This window comes from Taudactylus pleione, unplaced genomic scaffold (assembly GCF_031769625.1).
Source record: "Taudactylus pleione unplaced genomic scaffold, aTauple2 ptg000336l, whole genome shotgun sequence".
Taxonomy (NCBI): domain Eukaryota; kingdom Metazoa; phylum Chordata; class Amphibia; order Anura; family Myobatrachidae; genus Taudactylus; species Taudactylus pleione.
The window spans coordinates 6,932,557-6,956,657 of NW_028284737.1; the positions used below are offsets into that span (position 1 = coordinate 6,932,557).

The 24,101-nt window shown below is 42.1% G+C and overlaps 1 protein-coding gene across 6 annotated transcripts in view; it reads left to right on the forward strand.

Annotated features, from left to right (window-relative positions):
• MAST4 (microtubule associated serine/threonine kinase family member 4) overlaps positions 1 to 24,101 on the forward strand; it is a 641,164-nt gene that overhangs the window by 545,753 nt on the left and 71,310 nt on the right. For all 6 annotated transcript variants that reach the window (XM_088443937.1, XM_088443932.1, XM_088443933.1 and 3 more), the window contains 5 exons: positions 6,296 to 6,450; positions 10,161 to 10,236; positions 15,266 to 15,475; positions 20,595 to 20,696; positions 22,561 to 22,693. In XM_088443937.1, coding sequence (XP_088300063.1) covers positions 6,296 to 6,450; positions 10,161 to 10,236; positions 15,266 to 15,475; positions 20,595 to 20,696; positions 22,561 to 22,693 — 676 coding nt within the window. The remainder of the gene's footprint in view (positions 1 to 6,295; positions 6,451 to 10,160; positions 10,237 to 15,265; positions 15,476 to 20,594; positions 20,697 to 22,560; positions 22,694 to 24,101) is intronic.

A 24,101-nucleotide genomic window follows, 5' to 3' on the forward strand; every position in this document is an offset into this window, starting at 1 on the left:
TAAATCAGCACACACCAGTGGCAGCAGTTCTTGCTAATGATAAAAAGAAAGTCAGAAAAGCCACGTCTTGGGTGTGGAATTATTTTAATCTAAATTCTGACAACAGTTGTGAAGGCATCTGTTCCATTTGTAAAGCCAAAGTTAGCAGAAGAAGGGACGTTAACCATCTAGGCACCTCCTCCCTGTTACGTCATTTGCAGCGAGTTCATGCAATTTATTTAAAAAAATTATAATTTGTAAATTAATAACAAGCAGTCCAGTATCAGCTACCAGCAGTTTGGACTAGAGATGAGCGGTTCGGATTCTGTGGAATCCGAACCGCTCCGAACATTGGGGATCCGAGTCCACCCGAACCCTGTTCGGGTGTTCACCGCCTGACTCGGATCCCCGTTCGGGGCCGAACGGTGGCCGCCTGATGTCGGATTCTCACTAGAGAATCCGACATCAGGTCTCCTCGCGTGTAGGGCAGAGCGCAGTGATAGCGCTCTGCCCTACACAGACACAGACACACAGCCGCCAGCGGCAGCTGTGTGTTTGTTACAGCAGCCAATGAGAGTCACACAGACTCTCATTGGCTGCTGCACGGAGGGAGCCGGCTGGAGCTCACACATGAGCTCCGTCTTCCGGCTCCCTCCTCAGCGTGTGACAGAGCGGACGGCGCGGGAGCGGGGAATCAGGTAAGTGTTATTTTTTTTATTTTTTTACTTGTCAAAGGTCCGGGGGCGCTACTGGGGGGGGGTCTGCACTACTGGGGGGGTCTGCTACTGGGGGGGGCTATACTACTGGGGGGGCCATACTACAGAGGGGCCTGCTACTGGGGGGGGCTATACTACTGGGGGGGTCTGCTACTGGGGGGGCCATACTACTGAGGGGCCTGCTACTGGGGGGGCTTACTACTACTGGGGCAGCCTACTACAGGGGGGGCCATACTACAGGGGGGGCCCATACTACAGGGGGGCTACTACTGGGGCAGCCTACTACTGGGGGGGCCTGCTACTGGGGCAGCCTACTACTGGGGGAGCCATACTACTGGGGGGGCATACTACTGGGTGGCATGCTAATGGGGGGCATACTACTGGGGGGGGCTGCTAATGGGGGGCATACTACTGGGGGGGGCCTGCTAATGGGGGGCATACTACTGGGGGGCATTCTACTGGGGGCACTGCATAGTGGACCCTACTACTAAGGGGACTGCATAGGGGGCACCACTGCTGGGGGACATTGTGTAAGGGACACCGCTACTGTGGGCATTGTGTAAAAGGGTCACTACTGTGGGCATTGTGTAAAAGGGGCACTACTGTGTGTCGTAACATAAATAAGAGACACTACTTTATGGTGTAATGTGAATCAGGCCCTATGTGCGGTGTAATGCTAATAAGATTGTGCACTGTGACTCCTAGGGCCGTAGCCCACTTTGTAAACAAGTACTGTGACTCTGCTGGCCGTACCCCACTGGGTGTGTGCACTACTTTTCATTTCTGCCACTGCTGTGTGGCAATGTGTCATAGATGTGCTTTATACTGTGGTGTCGTTGTGCCGCTGCTTTGTCGCTTAGTAACCAGTCAGCTCACTGCAACCTTTGGCCAATAATGTTGAAAACAATATTATAAGCTGTGATATGGTCTAAATTGACTGGAAATTAATGTTATTGAGGTTAATAATACTCTAGGAAGAAAAAAAAGACCAATTTATGTGATTTTAGCTTTTTTTGTAAATTTTTTAAAAAAAATCCAAATCCAAATCCAAAGCCAGTCACCGCAGTTTGGCAAATCCAAATCCAAATCCAAAGCCGGACGACGAATTAGAACCAAATCCAAATCCAAATCCGGCAAAAATGGTCCGGCGCACATCCCTAGTTTGGACCAGCACATGCAATCTCCACCACCAACACCCTCATCATCGACCTCCTCCTTAATAATTGAAGGTAGTCCTTCCCAAAAATGTTGTGTGGAGGCCCAAACAAACCAAGGAGTTCAGCCACGAAAGTGTTAGTCCTAGTGGCTAAAGTGCTTGGTTTGTTAAACTGTGCATGTCCTTTTTAATATCCCACATAAGAGTGGGTGGGAGGGACAATTCCATCCTGCACCTCTTTCCTTTACATATGGCACAATTTGGGGCATTGCCAACTGACATTATAGTTTATTAAACTGCCATCCTGTCTGCCACTGCTGTGTGGCAATGTTTCTTAGATGTCTGATATTTTTTTAAACTGCCGTGCGTTTGTGCCGCTGCTCTGTTGCTTACTTTAGCCAGCCAGCTCGCTGCAGCCTTTGGCCTGTATTGGTGAAAAATAGTGAAATCAATATTGTGAGCTGTGAGGTGGTTAAAAATGCCTGAAAAGTATTGTTATTAAGGTTAATAACACTGTATGAACAAAAACAGGCCCAGATTATGTGGTTTTAGCTGTTTATAGAATTTTTTGGGAAATATACAGATCCAAAACCAAAACCTAAAAACAAAACACCAGGGAAAAAAATCCAAAACCAGATTCAGATCCAAAATCAGGGGAGATCCAGATTCAAAACCAAAACACGGGGGTCGGCGCACATCTCTAGTTATAATGGGCTATTTGTGCAGTCATCCTCATTTCATCATGCGTGGGGCTCGCAAGTCACTTCTCCGCTGCCTCTCGCCAATTCCCAGTTTTAAAGGTCCTGATACCCACTTCAGTTTCAAGGACTTCAGATCCTTGAGATGTCCTGATACCAGGAAGAGAGATTTGTTTCTGACAATCAAATACAGTAGCTAATCAGGAACTGTCAACATAGGCTGCCTATACAGTAATAAAATATTTGATGTAGAGGCAGAGAGTCTCCTAGTAATACATAAGCAATCAGAGGTAGCACGCTCCTTGCAATGAACTTTGCCACCCTCCAAACTAAGGTATCTGATAAACATGTGTATATGTAGTGTTTCCTTATGAGGATCGTGTGTTTACTGCAGTGAAGTCGAGGTCATTCCCATTATACGAAACAACCTTTTGGAAATCAGTCATGTCTGTTTTCATCATCGGTGTAGACGTGTGTTCGAGCTGCAAGTGTGTGAAAACTCAACACAAATGGTTTTGTAGATTGAGTACATATAAGGTAGTATGATTGTGGATGTTTTTATAAACTCAGTAGGAATACACCATAAGAAACCTAAAATAATAGTATGTATATATGTAAAACAAATTATACAGGCATTACAAGTGTAATTTGTTGCATAACACCTTGCAATTTGGTACTGCCTTCTAAGTATTACCACATTGTGGATTAAAAAAGGGCGCAATGATCTTCAGTAGGTTTTAGATGGCTAGAATACCAATTTATTTCTGTATGTCCTTATGTGCTTATTAAACAGGGCTCCAACCAATTATCTCAGTATCACAATATATACATTCAATAAAGTAGGCTCTGTGTTTGTGAAAGTAGACTTCTAATAAACCATACTACAAGGGTCACTGAAGATTGTCCGATCTCCACAAAAATTATTATTATTAGCGTTTATTTATAAGACGCCACAAATTTACGCAGTGCCGTACAGAGCAAAAATAGAAAACCGTTTAACCGGATAAACAAATATACATAGTAACAAATGGGAGTATAAAACTGACACATAATAAATAGAACTAATACAGAAACAACCACAAATGTGGGAATAATATTGACTCTTCAGAAATGTGGGCATATTCTGACATGTGACCCAAACCAGTCAGCTGAGACAGTGATCATTGTGGAGGGAAGAAACATTAGGATGGAGGCCCTGCTTGCAAGGCATTGCATTCTGAAAGGAAGGGAGTGGGGTTACTGGGTAGATACAAGGGTTAGCGATGTGGGATGAAAGGTCAAATTAGGCAGAGATCAGGTACAAAAGGGTGAGTTTTTCAAATATTAAATAAAAATTGGATTACCACGATATTGGTGTCTACATAAAATTGTGGTTTTCCTTTAACTAAGATACAAGTATTCATCATTCCGTATAATATTGGTAATTCTTTGTGCATTTTATTTACAGTGTCTCAATTATGTCAATTTTTTTTGCTCCAGGCGAATATATAGGCTAATCTGCATTCTCGTGAATATTAGTTCTGAACACAAAATAGACAGTCGCTCTCTCTATATGACTGATGCAAGGGCGAATATAAAATGTCCCAAGAGAGCATTTTATGTTTATGGAAAATCCTATTCATAGCACTTCCAATAAGTCAATCATTTTTTTTCCAAAATTGGTTTCCCACCATGTTACGTAGCTACAGCAATGATGAATTCCATATTCATGTAGCTATGGGTGTGATTGCGCATTCTTAGTTCTTTGTAACTTTTCACCTTATTTATTTCATGTTCCAGCATACAATCTTGTTTTTGAAGGGTGTAGTGAGATTTGGGTATTCAGTAGAGAACCAGCCGGTAATGATTTGTCATTGTCCAATCTCATTTTGTATGTCAAAAAAAAAATAAAAAAAATACACATTGCTGATATCATCCATTTTATATTCTCCTTCAACTAACCTTCTGGCCTGACATTTAAAACACAGATTTCTACAATCTGAAAAAGACATTTATGCTTTGTAGCCATGATTCTCTTCCTCTGGAGACAGATGCTGTCATATAAACAATAAACAACCTTTGATGGTGATCGGTTCTAATTTTTATAGTCTATTCAAAATCACCAATGACATCTCAAGAACATCTATGAAATTGTTTTATAAAGACCTGTTGGTGCACTTACTTTACAGAAGAAGTCAATAGCCACCAAACCCCAAAAATGTCAGTTATGTACCATGGAGGTAAATGGGCTGGGTATGATATCATGGCGTTCAGAATTCCTACGGTCACAATGCCGGCTCCGTTTCACGACAGTCAAAATCCTGGCGAATGTTGGTGAGTATTCTAACCCTAACCAACCCTTTTGGCAGACTAATCCTAAACGTCCCCTCCCACAGCCTAACACTAACCCTCCCCCTAGTGCCTAACCTTAATACTCACCATCGGGATTCTGACTGTCGGGATCCCAGAACTGGTATTGTGATGACTGTCTGGATTCCAAACTCAGTATTGTGTTCGTCAGAAGTCTGACCTACATCCCGAGGTAAATACATTGCTTAGTGGTACCCAAAGATGCCACTGCAGCTCTGCTAAAAAGTACAAGCATTACCTCCCCCATTCTTCTACAGATGCTCCTCCTCATATTGGCCAAAAAAGATAATTCTGCATACATTTCATTTACTGTGACCTCACTGGTTCCACCCCTGTGTGTTTGCAATGCAGTAAGACTGCAAAACTGTCAGTCAAACTCTGCCTGCTTAGGTCCGTTTTCAATTTGAGGCGAAATTTCACCTATTTCCAATATCCCCGTATTCAATTACATTGACTATTCGCTGGTGCGAAAAGTCAGTGTAAAAAAACGGGAATTATTTTTCGCTTGCCAGGCGAAAAAAAGTGCAAAATTGGGTTTAGGGGTGCAGGCTTAAAAAAAATAGCCTGCACCCCTGGGAATGTTCCCTAAAAAAATCTGTGTTAAAAAAAAAAATAGGGACACCCCAAAAAATTAATTTAAATTTTGGGGTTAAAAAAAAATATAGGGATCACACTTCTAAATTAGCGGAATGGAGTCCAGAGGGCTTTCCTTATATGCGACAGGTGTTTTCTTCATTGCGGGAGTAGCGGCAGGTGCATTTTTGCAGAATTTTTTTAAATCATTTATGGGACTTAAAAATATGCTTGCACCCATTTTCAAGTACCCCAAATTTGATGGGTATAGTTATTTTTCCCCAAAAAAACTTCTAAATGCTCTTCTGCTTCACCTTCTTCAAAGCCGCATTTAGGCACCTGCCGCGGCTATTTAAAAACCCGACTTTCTTCTGCAGGCAAAAACCATAGTGATCCCCCAGGTCTGGGCATCTTTAGGGGGGGGGCCTACAGTTATTTGCCTTAAATTCCTGTATTTTTTCGCCGATCAAAGTTTTGCCTGTTCCCGATTTCGCCTACTTTGGAATTGAATATGGGGAATAGCGGGCACGCGCGCGATACTTTTCCGCCGGGAAAACAGGCAAAGGAGGCGAAAAGTCCAGCACACGAAAAGTCTGGACTTTTCGCCTCAAATTGAATACGGGCCTTAGTAAGAAAAGTAACTCCCTCCTAACAAGGCAAAATGCTGGGAAGAAAGTATGGTGGACATACCTAGTTAAGTAAACACTTCAGTTAATTTAACTCTGTAATGCACAGACTTTGCTATATATTAATGCCAAATAGTTGCTTTACTTTCCATGTTTATTTCATGGATAAGTTAATACTCTCTCTTCTGCATTCCACAGTCATCCTGTTCCTCCCAGGAGAAGCTACACCAGTTACCATATCAACCAACACCTGATGAACTACATTTTTTGTCCAAACATTTCTGCACGGAGAGCATTGCCAGTGATGACAGATGCCGGAATACGCCGCTGCGCCCTCGCTCCAGAAGTCTCAGGTGTGTGATGTTTGCTGCTGTCGGGAAAAAAAAATATATCAACATTAAATTCACTCTTGTACAAAACATGAAATGTGATCATAAAATAATCAACCTGTGAATGATAATGATTAACCTACTTTATATGGTTGAATGAGAAAGAAAAGTTTTACTCTTTTAGCATTGCATAAAAGCGGCCATTGTAAGCTCCTAATGTATTTATTGGTGAAAGTTTGTTATAATAATGAGTAACCTGTCTGTTGGCACCACACAGAATGAGAACACATTTCCTGATTTAGAAGCATAGCTGAATAAATACACTCTCTTTATGTCAGCAGTGATAAGGAGATTAATGTACATATATGTAGTTTTATTACAAGTGTGACACAACACTTGTGTTGGTAGGAATAACAGAGGCATATTAAGAATTTGAGGGGCGCTAAGCAACATACTGGTTTGGGTTTCCTTCTCGCCTAAAAACAAAATAACACAAAACTAAATTAGGTTAATTGCCCATTGAGTCATAGACAGGAGACTAGTTTGCTAATGGATTATCCAGTGATGAGTAAAACAATACACTCTGATACTGGTGAAACGCGTCTGTAATTTGGAACATGTGCAATGCCAGATTATCATCAGCTTTCAGACTGCTTTAGAATCCAACAAGTGCATTATTTTGCCCTATTTATTTTTGTTGTTTTTGTTAAATGCAGACTTAATTTTCTATTAAATCTGTTGAAGATCAATAACCGCATTAGCAGTAAAGCCAGCAAACCATGTGTTTAAGTGCCTGGGAGAAGCCATCAAGAGATATTTATAGGATAGTAGTTAGAATTGAACCTTCTTATAAGACCAGTGATCAGTCAACTGCACAAAATACAAAATTAAAATGGTTTGGAGATTAAGAGCTCGAATATGAAAGTACATAAGATTCTTGTTTATGCTTCTAGTTCAAATCGATGCTTAATACTTGTGTCACTGTCTCCCTGTGTCCAAAGCATTGAAATGATAAATGAGTGAAAATGTAATGTATGATATTAATGATTTCATTGGCAGGCTGGACAGTCAGCAGAGAGGCTACTGTTACATTCTCATTCTATTGTGTTTCTAAAAGGTCTAGATTTTACTATAGGCATGATATAAATCACTTCTATATGTTGCTTTGTAAATATATTTTTTCATTCAACGTAAATCTATTTTTTCATTCACTTAATGATTATCATACCAAAGTAGATAAAATGTTGCAATAATTTTATAAAATGTAGCTACCAGATTAAGGAGTATATTTACTAAAGTGCATGTTTTAAGAAATGGATATGTTGCCCATAGCAACCATTTAGATTCTACTTAACATTTATCTAGCACCTCCTAGACTATAATAGCTAGAATCTGATTGGTTGCTATGGGCAACATCTCCACTTCTAAAAACCTGCACTTTAGTAAATATACCTCTAAGTATCTAACATTCTTTCATTTTTAAAGTACGTAGGTCACTTTCATACATATTATTACTGCTAAGTGTATTTCTACTACCACTGATGATGGAATGTTCATGCAGTAGATGAAATAAACGACTGTATATCAGGAACATGCAGTCAGGGGAGGCAGAGCCTCCCCTGTCATACTCCCTCCCCTATCATACTCCTTGTCATGCTCCAGAGATTTGATATAAAAACTGTTTTTATACATGTGTGCCTAACTAGCCATTGTCTTCTACGTACTTCACTGCTGTATATTGGTTTGTGATGTGCTAACTCCCTTTGTCTGAAACATTTTCAGGAAAAAATGTTTCATTCTAGAAGCACAAGAGATGCTACAGATTTCCTTGTAAACCCAGTCTCCCTGATACCAAATCTGGTGTTAAATGGGCTGACATCGTTTATTCCAGCAGGCTCTGTCCTAGGCATGTACTTGTAACGGGGAACAGAGCTAGCTTGCAACCAGAAATACTTTTGTGCTGATACAGATTTGGTTGCATAATAGGCATAAATTGCTGTAAAGAATAGTGGATGGAAAATCAGTGCAGTAGTGGTACAGATCTCCAGATGCCTGCACCTCTCAGTGTGTTCTTGCTTCTGGCCTTGTAGCATGTGCAAAATATATACCTCCTAACTACAGTATATTTGTATATAGTCCTTCCTGGTCTCCATTTTCATGAACACACTCTTACTAAACCTCACCTATGTGAGGACGCCCCTTCCCACTCTGGTTCTGCCTCTCCAGTTCTAACATTTGATGCAGGTATGTCTCCCTGCTCACATATCCATGCATTACCTTTCTGAGTATACGCTGCTTGAATTCACACAACATACGCTACACAAACCATACTTGCCTACTTTTGGAAAAGCATTTCAGGGAGATATTGAAAGCAGCACCTATGAGCGCGGCGCTAAAGTGGGCGTGTACTGCTACATCTGAGAGGCGTGTCTTAAAACTGACTTTCATCCAAATGTAAATGAGCCCCAAAGCAGTTAGTAAGATCTATTTGTTAATGAAAACACACTGAGAGTTTTCAGAAAATGCATGTAGCCATAGGGATCATCGTGCCTTATAACCAATGCAGGAATATTATACTAATGATCCCATCTGAATGTATATATCTCAGTTTTTTTTAAATATAACAGCTTTATAATGAGGGTAAGGTGCTGTCAGGGAGATTGTTAGACTCTTCAGGGAGAGAGGGTGATTTCAGTGAGTCTCCCTGACATTCAGAGAGAGTTGGCAAGTATGGCACAAACTGGTGGGAGCAAAACAAAATAAGCAAGTAACTGTATCTGGAACAAACCACATTGCAATGCAAGGGGTGCAAATACATTTTATTCTTCTTTTTTTTTTTTTACATGCAGATGTAGCCCACACTAGCTGGGAAGCTTTATTATTACACTGCATTTTAGATTTGAGTTTAGACAAACCCCTCTCATATGTAAATCTCCCAGCACATTGTACATCTGCCCTACCTGTAGTGCAGCATGGTTTTACCAAGGTGCAAAGTTACTTATGCTGGCCGTACACGCTACAATTATCGGGGCGATCCGCCTCATATTGGCGGATCGCCCTGATAATTGTAGCCGGTGGGGGGCGCAACCGAGGGTTAAATATTGCCTGGTCGGGCATGCCGGATTGTCCAGCATGCCCGTCCGATGCGATATTTCCCGGTAAACTGTCGGCCGCATCGGGCAGTGTATGCCCAGCCGTGGCCGACAGACAGACATTTCCTGTGTTCCTTCCTACGGAAGGAGCAGGGAAATGTCTCCTCCCCGGGGGCGGAGTGCGGATGTCGGGCTGATACACTGAGAGAGAAATCTCACCGTGTATGCCGGCGACATCTGCGGCTGGCAGGCTGCCAGATAAAATGTCTTTCGGTCTGACAGACATTTTATCTGGCCGTGTATGCCCAGCATTACAGTCAGCCCCATTGTTTCAAAATGAAGACTGTAATATTTTGCACACGTATTTAGGTGGCCATAAAATCTGGATCATTATTAGAACCAATAGGAAAGAGGTTTTTGGGACCACAGTAAAGTGGAAATTCCTAGCCACAGCATATTAGTTTATTATATTTGTCTTTGTTAATTTTTCAATTGTGCTGTTTTGTCTTGAGTTTCACGCACCATAATACACCTGCTCTTCCTAATGTGCTGTAAAGTGTTCTATTCAGAGAAGTAATTGTGTTGATCTTTGAACTGTTTTTAATACCAAGTAAATTAAGAGAGGATTTTTTGTGTTTGCAGCCCTGGACGTACACCCGCATGCTGTGACCATGAAATAATTATGATGAACCATGTATACAAAGAAAGGTTCCCGAAGGTAATTGTATGCACTCCCCTCTGTTGTGTCTGTTCTCCTAGAGGTAGCATTCCGCAGCAGCAGTAGAAACGGCTGTATATTTAGGTAAGATGGCATAATGAATCTCTATATTCCAATAACGGTACAAAATAAACAGATGACACATTTACAAACACACTGCAGTGAATCTTAGAGAACAGTCTCAATGGAATGTGGACATTTAAACAAAAGGACAAAGACACTTTAATTGGAATTCACAAGTAAATTATTGCATGTGCTGGAGGTACTGTAGGAAGGCTGAAAGGTAACACAAGGAAGGTGTTTTGTGTGATCATTTTGTGGAATTAGTGTTCAAGCAGTTGCCAGGTGACTTATACAGTCATATAATTCAAGAATACATGGGACAAACATATGGCTGTTGTTAAAACACAGAAAATAATAAGTAACACAACCCCTGCCTACGTCACCTTACCTGCACCCCCCAAATACAAGAAACTTAATTTTTTTTCCCAAAGATATGATTTAATGTTTTTAGTTCACACTTTTACATTACAAAGCACTTGCATGGTGGGGAAGATTTTCCAGTTCTGCTAAAGCACATTTACATGTAGTTGATGAAGAACTCAAAAGGTTTCTGTTTTTATCCGGCCAATTGGGAACACTGCAGGACCCTATATCAAGATACCGATCCTTAAGGAGTATCTGCTGGTTTAGCTGATTTTCCAAGGACATTTCTGGTGGAATTCTCACCAATGTACAGTAATTAAAAGCTTTTAACACTCAAAATTGACACAGCCCCAATGTTCTCTCACTCTCATGGATAAGCTACACAGAGTTGTATGTTAGGAGAAAAACACATAAGGTTTAATAAATGATTTTGGTGATCCATTTGTACTGTTTAAACTATTCACAACTTCTGGAGTTTTCCCACAAACCTAGAAATGGGGGTCTACCCAAAGATTTGAGTTGGGCATGCACTATTAAATACGTTGGCATAAAAGTAGAGGCACATAAGTAAACATTGTGCGTTTGGTCTTTTTGTGTGTATAAATATGCCTTATGAGGTTATAGTTTATATTTCCCGCGCAATAACTGGGATGTGCCTGAGCATAAGCCAATGACCCACTGTTTGATAAGAATGGCCTGTTATAGAAGGTCATTGTAGGGTGGGGTTGGGTATGAGATGCTAGCACTCGGGATCCTGGTGGTCAGCATCCCGATGCCGGCATCCCAACAGGGTTAGGAAACCGACACTTGTCGGTCAGTATCCCAACCCACCCTTAACCCTCCCGCCCCGTGCCTAAACCTAACCTCCCCCCAGTGCTTGAACCTAACCTACCCCACACCCTAAACCCTCCCCCCATAGTGCCTAGCCCCTAACACTCCCCCTAATCCCAGTACTTACCATTGAGGCGCCAGAATTCTGACAGATGTCAGGATTCTGGCGCCGGCATTCTAAGCACCAGCATCCCGATTGTAGGTATTTTGACTGGATCCCGTAGGGCAGGGGTACCCAACCACAGTCCTCAAGGCACACTAGCAGTCCAGGTTTTAAGGATAGCCATACTTGGCACAGGTGTCTTAATTAATACTTCATTTATTTTGCTTTAACCATCTGTGCTCAAGCATGGATATCACTAAAACATGGACTGTTAGTGTGCCTTGAGGACCGGGATTGGGAAACACTACCATAGGTTGAAGTATATGATAAAAATACACAGCAACATATGAAATACATGTTTATTTTACCCTTATGTCTTAAAAACATCTATCCCACCTTTTCCTGCAATAGACATGATAGTGATACATGATAAGGCCTGCAGTCCAGGGCTGCATACACAAATAATTATAACGACCACCTTGATTCTGGGTATTATTGAGCGTGTCTGAGCACAGACTGGTGCGAGAATGAGGTATATTGGAATTTTAGCTCTAATGATGCTGGAGAAAAGCGAGAATCTCTACATGCTCAGAGGCTGCACACCGTATGAGACAGGCCTTAGCGGAGATATGGAAGGTGATTGTTGTAGAAGAGGCCCTTGGTAAATATACCAAGAAGTAATAATATAGAGATTAACTCCCGTACAACTTAGCTTTCCTGGTGTGGTCCATTATGACATAAATATAGACTTTCTTATTCAGGGTCTAGAGGGAGACCTTGGGGTGTAGGTGATGGCTTGGAAATCCAGGCACCACGCAGTTAAACTTTTTCTCCCAGGATGTATCGGGCCACTCTCCCTATACCCCGCCCCTCAGCCAGAGGTACCTCAGTTTCGTTTAGTGCCCGGCCGGAGTCGGGTCACTGTAGATGCAGCGGGGCTGTTTCACAGCCCCAGAACATTTAAAAAGCTCTTCAGAGCGGGCAGAGACAGACTGTCCATAGGACATCTGCGCTGCCGCTCCGTCACTCCACTGGTGTCACCAGTACAGATCTGGGGATCGCGGCGGGACCCCGGGGTCTGTTCTAGCCGGACCTCGCGGGACTCCGAGGACTGCGGTCTGACATACAGGGATCAGGTAAGGCGGATCACTGCTTGCGGTGATCCACATGATAGCAGTATTTTCCTCCGGATCTCAGGGGACAGACCAGGGATGATGGTCATAAACCCTGCGCTTCCACTAGACCACAAGGGACTCGAAGATGGACGAGACCGGCGTCCCAGGGGAGGCAGTCTTACCTGTTTAGCGGCTCCCCCCCACAGCTCAGAGCACCTTTCCGCTAAGGCCTGGCTCTGCTGAAGCAGCTCATCCCACGGACACGCCCCCTCTGAGGTCTCCGGCGGCCATTTTCTCTCACTGGCAAGTCGCAGCTCTCTCAGGAGGTCACGGAGTCCCCCTACATACATACCTCACCTCCTGGTCAGCGTATGTAGCACTATAGCCTACCAGACACTGAGTCTGATTAGTTGATTTGTAGTGCCATTGTGCAGGTGTTTTATCTGCATTATATGTGACTTGTGCTAGCACTGTCACTGTTTGTCTGTGTCTCTTATCAACTCCTAGTGGACAAGTGGGGCCTTCCGGACGTGGACCTCATGGCCTCCCGACACAATCACAAACTGCCAGTGTACGAGTCCAGAACAAGAGATGCCGAGGCGATCTTTGTAGACACCCTGTCGGTAAAATGGACCTTCTGTTTGCGTACCTGTTTCCTCCAGTCTCCCTTCTTCCTTGAGTCATTCGGAAGTTCAAACAAGAAGGAGGCACGGTCCTGCTGGTGGCTCCAGTGTGGCCCAGGCGTCAGTGGTACTCAGATCTTCGGAGTCTCTCCATCAACACTCCGTTGCTGTTGCCTCAACGTCCGGACCTGTTGTCTCAAGGTCCTTGCCTTTACCCGGACCTGGATCGTCTGTCTTTGACGGCGTGGCTCATGAGACATCCCTCCTAAGGTCCAAGGGATTCTCCAGCTCTGTAATAAACATTATGCTCAGAGCGCGTAAGCCAGCCTCTGCTTGGATCTATCACAGAGTGTGGCAGACCTATTTTCAGTGGTGTCGTCCCACAGGTTACAATCCTCTGGTGTTTCTGATATCTAGGATTTTGGCTTTCCTCTAAGCGGGATTGGATCTCGGTCTCTGCCTAGCCTCGCTGAAGGTGCATGTCTCTGCCCTTTCAGTTTGGTTCCAACGCAGTATTGCTCCTTTTACGGAAATTCACACTTTCCTACAAGGTGTACTCCAGATTCAGCCTCCCTTTGTCCCTCCAGTGGCTCCTTGGGATTTGGCTGTGGTCCTTCTGGCCCTCCATTTGCACTCCTGACTTCTGTGGATCTAAAATGGTTAACTGCTAAGACAGTTTTTCTTCTGGCCATAGCTTCCGCTAGAAGAGTGTCAGATTTAGGGGCGCTCTCCTATCGCTGCCCATTTCTGATATTTCACCAGGACAGGGCGATACTTCGGACTCGCCCTGGGTTTTTTCCTAAGGTGGTTTCTAGTTTCCACATTAATGAGGAAATAATTGTACCGACCTTTCAGTCTCCAGACCTCTCGGCAGGTGAGGCTTCATTGGATGTGGTACAGGCCCTCAGGGTCTATGTGGACTGTGCCAGTTCCCTTCGGAAATCAGACTCCTTGTTTGTCCTCTACGGTTTTCAGAAGAAGGGATGGCTAGCCAATACACAGACATTGGCTAGATGGATTTGTATGACAATCTCTGAGGCTTACATTCAGGAGGGCCTTCCTGTACCGCCTTCTGTAACTGCTCATTCTACTCGGTCTGTGGATCCCCCGTGGCACCTCGGCTGTAAAGCTTTATAAGGCGGCCACATGGTCTTCTGTCCAGACCTTTCTAAGGTTTTATGCCTTTGATACCTTCACCTCTCAGGATGCTTCCTTTGAGCGCTGGATTCTCCTCTCAGCGCAGGAGCATTCCCACCCTTAAAAGTCCTGCTTTGGGACATTCCCAAGGTCTCCCTGTGGAGCCTATGGACCCTGAAGAAGAAAATGAGAGTTATGGTAAGAACTTACCTTTGTTAACTCTCTTTCATTCGACGTCTACAGGGCACCCACCCTGAATCACCTGGCTTCAGATGGGCTTCATTCTGGTCACCGGTTCTCCGTCTCCTTCTATGTGAGAATGTGATACTTGTGTGTTCCAGACTTCCTTCTCTCTTTTATCCTCCTTCAGCCTTTGACTTATTACGAACGGAGGTGCCTCTGGCACAGGGGTGGGGTATAGCGAGAGTGGCCCAGTGCATCCTTGGAGAAGTAGTATAACTGCGTGGTGCCTGGATGTCCAAGCCATCACCTACACCACAAGGTTTCCCTGTGGACCCTATGGTCTTCGAAGAAAGAGAGTTAACAAACTCTCATTTTCCCAATTAATGTATATTCTATTGCTGACTTTAATAGGTATCTGGATAATCCATAAGATTTGCTGGTATTTTGAATTTTTTTTTCATTATTTAATTATGTATTAAGATTATGTACTATTGTGTCATTCCTTATCATGGATTGTTTCTATCAGCCATATTATTATTGCACATGTTGACTACAAAGATGTATTGGAAGATTAGTTAGTACTTAAAATTTCCACTTGTGTTTCTCCGCAGGCCACGGCTCAGATGGAAGATCGGCTTCAGGAGATCATCACCAACTATTCCCCAGACAGCGTGCTTCCGTTGCCAGATGGCGTGCTCAGCTTCACCCACCACCAAATTGTGGAGCTGGCTCGAGATTGCCTGGACAAATCCCACCAAGGTCTCATAACGTCGAGATATTTTCTGGAGTTGCAGCAAAAATTGGAGAAGTTATTACAAGAGGTAAATGGCAGTCACATACCAGGATTCATGCTAACCTCATACAGTAGACAAAAGCAGTCATTATCGTAGCTATTTGTCACTGTCAAATTGGTCCTATGTTTATACACATGATTTTAAACCTAAATTGAGAAGTTTGGATATTATATTGTTTTTATGGTGGTAAAAAAAAATCATAATTTTTAGGACAATGGCATCATGTAAATTGTAAGTGTTGTATTAGAGTTCCTGAATGGATATTATGTTGGAGCTATAGAACACAGAGATCACATATGTTTTGTAGGTTGTTTAATGATAAAAAATAATCCTGACATACTGGGGTCTTTATATCATGCCATAGAGGCAATGCCAATTCCCGATTCTGAGAGTAGGGGTATTAAGATTGGCAAATGATTGCACCTGTATTGACCTGTCCAATTTGCAGGTTAGTCTTTTGCTTTCGGTAACAATGAAAACAGGATGTGGAAAATCAATGGCAGTGTAGTTAGTCCTGTTTCTACCTGTATTTTGCACAATACAGTTTTGCTGCTGCGATACCTGAGCATTTGGACCATTACCCACAGGTGTTAACATTCTGTTACAACGGGTTGTTTATTTTTTATACGGCTATTACATGCATGGAAACAGGTATGAGATGGGAACCCCCTTAACCACTAGCACTTGTGCACAGGAGCATTTGCAATTTGCATTGTGGCAGCTTTTCATTAATGCTACAAGCTCCTTTTCCATTCATTAACCACAAGTGAGCACATGAGGTCAATAAAGTTTTCTCCATTGATTTTTCCCTTGGCCGCAAAAGCAACAGTCTGTTACCACAACATGCCAGACTACGCTTGCAGCATAGTGCAGGTGACATTCATTCTGCTGTGTGAGAGAGTTTAGTTTGCTCACAAAAGGCGAGGGCTATATTGGTACACTGAACGGTAGGAAGGTACCCGTTCTCTGCACTTACACGTCTCCCCTCTCCTCCCCCATCTCTCTCTATGGAACGTGCTAACCTGACTAGCTGCATAAGGATAAGATGTATTCCATATGATGTATTTGACACTTGTTTGTTGTGCTATCAAATGTCTGGCCTGGTATAGCAATTAGTGATATTTTGGCTCACAGTAATTACAACGAATGACTGCAAGGTCACATCGCTGAATCATTTTGCTAAAGTAATTAATGCATTCATTACAAATGTAAGTTTTGGATACATACATTTAAGTTCTGTTAGGAAAGGGAGTGGGTGGAACTAATAATAGCTTTAATATTGGGCTCTAGCTACTATTTATGTGCTTGGCATTGCACGTTAATGGGTGGGATGCTACCAAGTCAGACTGGTGGTATAGATCAGCCAGGCTCGTATGTTGGGATATCCAGCAGCCACAATCAGATGACAAGTCTTTATAAGACACATTTATGTCCCATTATGTTCCGCTGTGAATCCCCATGCCTCACGATCAGAGAGTGCAACATAGGAAGGATCTAATCCTCTATGGTATTAAGTCATACGTACTTCTAGATTTCTTTCTTGCTGAAATGTAATTATATTTTTATAGTTAACTACAGTACAGTTTCTTAACCCAAGTCTTCAAAGACAGGCTATGCTGTAAGAAAATAATTGCTGTGGTTTAGCATATACTAAAGATTGAACACTCTGGGTTAAATTTACTAAAGTGAGAGTTTTTTTTGAGAAGTGGAGATGTTGCCAATAGCAACCAATCAGATTCTACTTAACATTTAACTAGCACCTTCTAGAAGATAATAGCTAGAATCTGATTGGTTGCGATGGGCAACATCTCCACTTCTAAAAACTCTCAACTTAGTAAATTTACCCCTGAGCCTTTCTTCTTGCAGTGAGCTTCAGTTTAAGTGAGGGGGGAAAAAAAAAACTATGATTTTATTACTGGAAAACCATTGCAGTCTACAATAAGGATATAACGAGTTAGTGCTATATTACAGTGAATTTGAAACATGGTCCCCTTCTTACACCAATGGGCTTACACTGTCAAAACGGTGCATGCGGGACCGTCAAAACGGTGCATGCAGGACTTTGACAGGAGAATTGTTCTGTCTGGTGTCTTGATTGCAAATAATGGCATTCTTAAACTCCTATGTGGGGACCAAGGTTATTTCAAATGTGTTTTAGTAGATTACCGCCATTTTGTACCAAATTAAAGGGGCCCATCCATTAGCAGATGTTTTTCTGAGCGATGAAAGACAAAAGATATCCCTTGAAAATTCTGGTGGCTGTGCTGAACGATATCTGGCATGTACATGACAGATTTTGGCGAACGATATCGCATGACGACATTCAGGGAGTGGATTTTTTTCTCTGCAGCCGTCTGCAGCTGCTGCTAATATCTTTTGTCATTTACCGCTTTTAAACTGCCAGATATATCTAATATCTGGCAGCGATATGCGATAATTGACCAACATGTTGGAGAGATGAAATATTCAATTTATCGGCCGCGGGAGTGCGCATCTGTCATCGTTCAGGGCCTGTCCATAGCAGATAAATTGAATGATATATCGTTCTATCTTTCAGTTTATCTGCTAATGGATAGGCCCCTTACAGGAAGACCCCCAGGTAACAAAGATTATTTATTTAATTGTACTATCAATTATTTTGTTTAACGGCACCTAAATACTTGCAGAAATACCTGTAACAATATTTATTTATTATAGTTTTTAATAGATTGACCATCGTGACCTGTATCATGAGTGCAAAAACATGAGCCTTAACAAGCAACCATAATGCACGTTGTTTGGGAAAAGCCAAGTAACTTGTTCCTCCACCTTTATTAGTCATTGCAGACACTTGTATATATAATTAGGAGTAATGTAGCCGTCTGACTCCCTAGGGTTCAACTTTGTGCTGTCATTTCGTGGTTTAAAAACTGATGGTTTACGCTTAGTGACCTCTGTAGACAGTTGTTTAGTTTAATTCATATGTAATAAAGATAAATGAGTTACTACCTTCTACATAAAGGAAGTGAAGCAATAATTCATATATGTAATTCTACCCTTGAGCTGTAATCATTGATTGAAGATGAATATAAGAAAGTGACTGTACACTGACTACAAGTAGCAACTTTATGCTGTCTGCCACTGATGTGTTTGCATGGAAACCACTCTCCCCCCCTTCTTTTTCCTAGAGACTATCTGCTCCTTGTTGAAAGCACAGGATAATGTGAGAAAATAAGGACTAGTGGAACCTCTTGAGTGGCAACCTCCCCCGACCCCCCCCTTAAGATGCCTCTGATTAATAGTTAAAATCACTTTCCAGTATACATGTACTAGTAAAGGAACCCAGCATATGCCAAATCCCTTCAGTCCATACCCCCCCTCTTTCCACGGCGCAACTACCCACTCTGCTGCTAAGCCCCTGCTCCGCTCTGTCCCGCTCCCATGCTTGACCCTGGTGATCAGCCGGGTCCATTGCAGTGGGAGCCATTGGGGTACACACACCAACTCCCACCGCACGCACATTCAGGAGATGGGACGGGATGTAGTTTGGAAGCCGATGGTCTAAATCCCGACCACCGGCTTCCAGACGTTCTAATCCCGGCGTGGTACTAATGACAGGCGTCTAAATCTAGACGCCTGTCATTTTACCGACGCCGGAAGACGGACAGCCGCCCGGGGGGAGGAGGGTTAGGTTTAGGGTTCCCGGGGGGTACTTAGGTTTAGGCGGCGGGGAAAGGGGGGTTAAGTTTAGGCACTTAGAGGGGGGATTAGGGTTAAGCACTTGGGGGGGGAGGTTAGGGTTAGGCACCCCTAAGGAGGGTTAGGGTAGGGAATTAGGTTAGAACATACTTACTTTTTGAAGATCGGGATTTTCACCCTTGCCAGCTGCCGCTGTCGGGATTTGAACCGCCGGACGCATGTACTACACCCGATGGGACAGACCTTATGACATTAGATAGAACAAAAAGTAAATAAAACACTGACACACAAATGTAATTAAATAAAATAATTCAAATAAACTAGTTCACCACTTCTTTTTTGGTATACATTTTTAATCCAATTACTATCTTGATTTTTTTTAATCCAATGGTAAATGTCCTTTGTTTGTAATAAAATGAGAAATCTGCAACAAATCATATTTTAATCCAAAGAGAAGTCCAAGAATGTACTGCTCCTTTATTCCAATGAGTTATAGAAGTAAAAAATCCACCCAATCACAAGAGGTTTCCCACACAAGCTACAATAAGATTGGCTTGTGGTAAGGAGAGTCCTAAAAACTCCCTCCTATAATAACAGATCAATAGACATTAATTGTATAGTTGTTAATGTGGAGGGACAAACCAATTGCCAGTGCTGTGAAGTTCCATTTATTTCTGTTTTATTGATTTCCATGGCCCATTATTTGCAATGGAGTTTACGCATACCCAACAGCGCTATTAAAATGAATGGGCCATAGGAATCAGTGGGAAGAATGTTGTGTAACTAACAATACCATTGAAAACAGTTTGAATGAAAGCAAGTTAATTTAATTTATGCACAGAAAATACAGAACCAAATTGTTTAAACAGCCTGTTTGATCAGGGACACAATCCACAACCATAGATCATAGCAAACAGTATCATGCTTTGAATGCCCTGAAGTAGAACAATCAGCATCCATAAAAACCAAGCCGCAAATGCGTATATATAATAGAATTGGTTTTTACAGTACTTGTAGATGCGTTAACAGCCAGTTCACGTGTGCTGTAAACATAAGTCAGGTGAAGCATTTGCACACCAGTGGGCAAACAGACTTTGTGCAGTAAATTTGGTGAATACAGTAGCTGATTGGTTGATTCCACTGATATTTGGATTTTCCAGAGTTGCTCTAACTAGTACCAAACAAGTGATGACTTTATTCATGTGTATCAAAGTGATGTAATTGAAGACATTGAAAAAAGATCAGTGGTGAATTATAGTGTACCTATGGCCTATATACAGTGGAGGCAGGCAGGTACCAAAAATGCAATCTGTTCTCTAAAAAAAAAACTATGCAGCTCAGTGATGTCACTAGTTCTTAAACTGAATATTGCTGCTACCGCTGTAGGTATGTGATGGCTACACACATCAGGACTAATAAATAATGTATTGTTTGTTACAAAAGCTTATTTCTATTTTGTTTATTTTAGGCTCATGAGAGGTCAGAAAGCGGAGAATTGGCTTTTATTAAACAGTTAGCCCAGAAAATCCTGATTGTCATTGCACGCCCTGCACGCTTACTGGAATGCTTGGTAAGAAGGACAATATTTTACTACTACTATTACTTTATCACTCTCTTCTAATATGTTATCATATTGCTATGGTGATGCATTTTAGCAAACGTGATAGTTAAAGAGTTCATAATCTCATTGGTGAACTTAATAGGGCATTGATGTGTTTAGATTCTATGGGCCAAATTCAATTAGTTGCGAAAAGCCACGGTTTTTCGCCTGTTTCCGAAGCATCGCCCAATTTTATTCCAGGACGTTTTCGCCTAGGCGAAAACAGGCGAAAAATGTTTCTCCATCAAAAGGCAGGAGAAGAGATGTGCAAAATCCATATCTTGGGGTACAAATGTGGGGACTTGGTTCAGAAGCCTTTGGACCCCCCCCTCCCACTCCCCGTAATGACTAACAAAAAAAAGGACTAGTTAAAAAAAAAATATATATATAGATATATATCTTAATTCACCCCAAAAAAGACATGTCATTTTTGGGGCGAAAATGTAAAAAGTGTTGGAAAATGGGTCTAAAGTATTGGTACAGGTATTTTAGGGGGCTGTATGGATGGGGAAGGTGTTTTTAGGATTTCAGTTGGCTGCAGCAGGTGTATTTTAAAAAAAAAATCAAAAAAAAAAATCTGCACTTTATAGACACCAAAATATACTAGTACCCATTTTATTGTACCCCCAAATTAACTACAGCAATTATGCCCCTCTCCCCCCAAAAAATGCTTTCCATCATTTTTTTGCACTTATGCAAATATTCATATAACAGCCCTTTGACTCAATTTAAGTACCGTAATTACTTTTATTAGGGTTATTAATACACTTCTATATCGATTCCCTAAGTGAGTTAGGCTTTATTGTTGGTACAGACTGATTTCCCCCCAAAAAACGGACCTTTTCGCCAGTTCCGCTATTCGCTGCATTCACCAATATGTGTTTTCGTCTGTTTTACAATTGAATAGGGTGAAAAGCGGGTGCGCGCATTGAGTAAGCAGGCGAATACTTCGCCTCAAAACACGCGAATGAGGCGAAAAGATCGAGCTTTTCGCCAATCTTGGCTTTTTGTGGCTAATTGAATCCAGCTCTAGGGCGGGAATTCAGTTGTATTTTGGGCGACCAGCAAAGCTATTCAATTGTTCCGATCTGGTGCAAGTGCCGTGGGTGTCCATTATTTCTGCTCGCTTCCTTCTGAAGTGATAAGCAGATGTGTGAAAAGTCCAGCGCCAATAGTTTAGACAAGTTTAGTCGCTTTATGCAACTAAACCTGGTGCATTTGGGCGCAACCTGCATGGAAAGTGATGGGCGCCCAAAACAATTGAATATCGTCCCACGATGTACCGTCACTTTTTAGAAGCGAGATTGGGCGTGAAAAAACAATTGAATTCCCCTCTAGGCAGGATATGTATTAAACCTTCTAAAGAGGCCAAGTGGAATATTGGCCATGGCAACCAATCAGCTCCTAGCTATCATTTCTCTAATACATTCTATAAAATGATAGCTTGAAGCTAGCTGGTTACTATACAGCTTTTCCACTTGTCCGGTTTAGAAGGTTTGATATATCTCCTCCAAATTAACTAAAACTTTCCAGCAAATGTCCAATCCCTGTTGATAAAGGGGCAGCTTCTCCCTATTTTGCTGGGGATACTCCAGTACTGCTGGTCTACTTCAATGTGTCTTTGTGACTTTTTTTTCTTCCTTTAAAAGTTTTGCTTTAATGTTTCCGCTTTCACAAAAACCGTGTACATGATCACTTATGTGGACAGTGACAGTTTTGCTGCAACAGCCTAAAACTAGGTTGAAAATGGAAATGAATGTCATTTTACACTTATATATTGTATTGCAATAGTGGTGACATATTACACACATTGACTAAGTTTTGTACATAACAGGAATTTGATCCCGAAGAATTTTATTACCTCTTGGAAGCAGCAGAAGGCCATGCTAAAGAAGGGCAAGGCATTAAGACAGATATCCCTAGGTATATTATCAGCCAGCTGGGACTGAACAAGGATCCTCTTGAAGGTGAGCAGTGTATTCATTGTGTGTCACAATTTCCGTTTGGTAAAACTTGGATTAAAATGGCTTCACGTACGGTTACGTTATTAAATGACGCTTTATACAATATGTTTCCAGATATGTGGATCTCAAAAATACTCCAAGTACATAATTGCTTAACACCCAACATAAATGAGAAAAAAAATCAGGACATTTTAAGCCATGATCATAATTATGTAGTCTCCATCTCTTTTGCCATCATAATCAGGGTTGTGCTGTAGTAAACGGGATAGTTGGCGAGTGCGCGGCGGAGCCGTGAAATTTGTCCCAACAGAACAGATTGGAACAGTACTGCAGGAGTGTAACCATGCTCTGCACATCTGTAAGCCATCTCCTTTGGGCAGAATACTACCAGAATTTCCATGGAGCCGACTTTAGAGGGATTATAAAGATAGCAAAAAGAAGCCGCTAGCTAAAACATTTTTACATAAAGGTTATGAGACACATCCGCTTTAAATTGAGATCCTTTGCTTATGCTACACAATATAATAATAAGGGGAAGAAAGGGTTGGGCCTCCCCCTCCCCGCACTCTAAACCTAACACTCCCTCCCCGGTGCCTAACGCTAGTTCTTCCCTAATGCCTAACCCTAACCCCGCACCCTAACCCACCCCCTAACGCCCGATACTTACCTTCGGGATGCCGGCGGTAAGGATTCTGGTGCCGGGATCCCAAAGGTGTCGGGATTTCGGTGCCGATAATTCGCCCGTAGGCATCCCACACTCCGGGATGCTGACTACATCCCTAGAAGAAATGTAAGTGTTTTAGTGCCGCAGCTCTTAAAACACGGGCTCTTTACATGTTGGATGGGACTGAGCAAAATGTGTGTATGTTATTTAGGTCGTATCGCCTCGATTCTCTTCAGCAAAACGATTGTACAGTTTCAATAAAGAAAATAATAATAATTCAATATAAGTATCTCATGTCCTTACAGTAATATTTTGATAAACATATATATTTAACATAACCCACATAAATGTAATTATTAATATATTACTCATTGAAAGATGAAGTCAGATCTCGGGTATAATCAGACTGAAAATGCTGCTGTGCATGTTGGGTCTTGTAGTCGAACAACGGATTAAAAGCCACAGTTCAATAAAGTCCTTTTTTTTTAGGGCGGAGGGGGGTTATGAAAAGTTCTCTAGATGGGCTAGTCCTAACTTTAAAAAATGATCAATAAGTAGCTTTCTGTAATGTAACGGGGGGGGGGGGGGGGGGGGAACACATCTGTATTAAATAGCAATACCCAGCCTTGTTTCTAGAGGCTTAGATATTTTATGAGCAGCATTAGGATTCAGTGTTTGCTGTGGAACAGAATGACTTTAAAATGATACCTTTTTGTTAGCTGCTGAGGGTTATTATCTTCAGCTGCA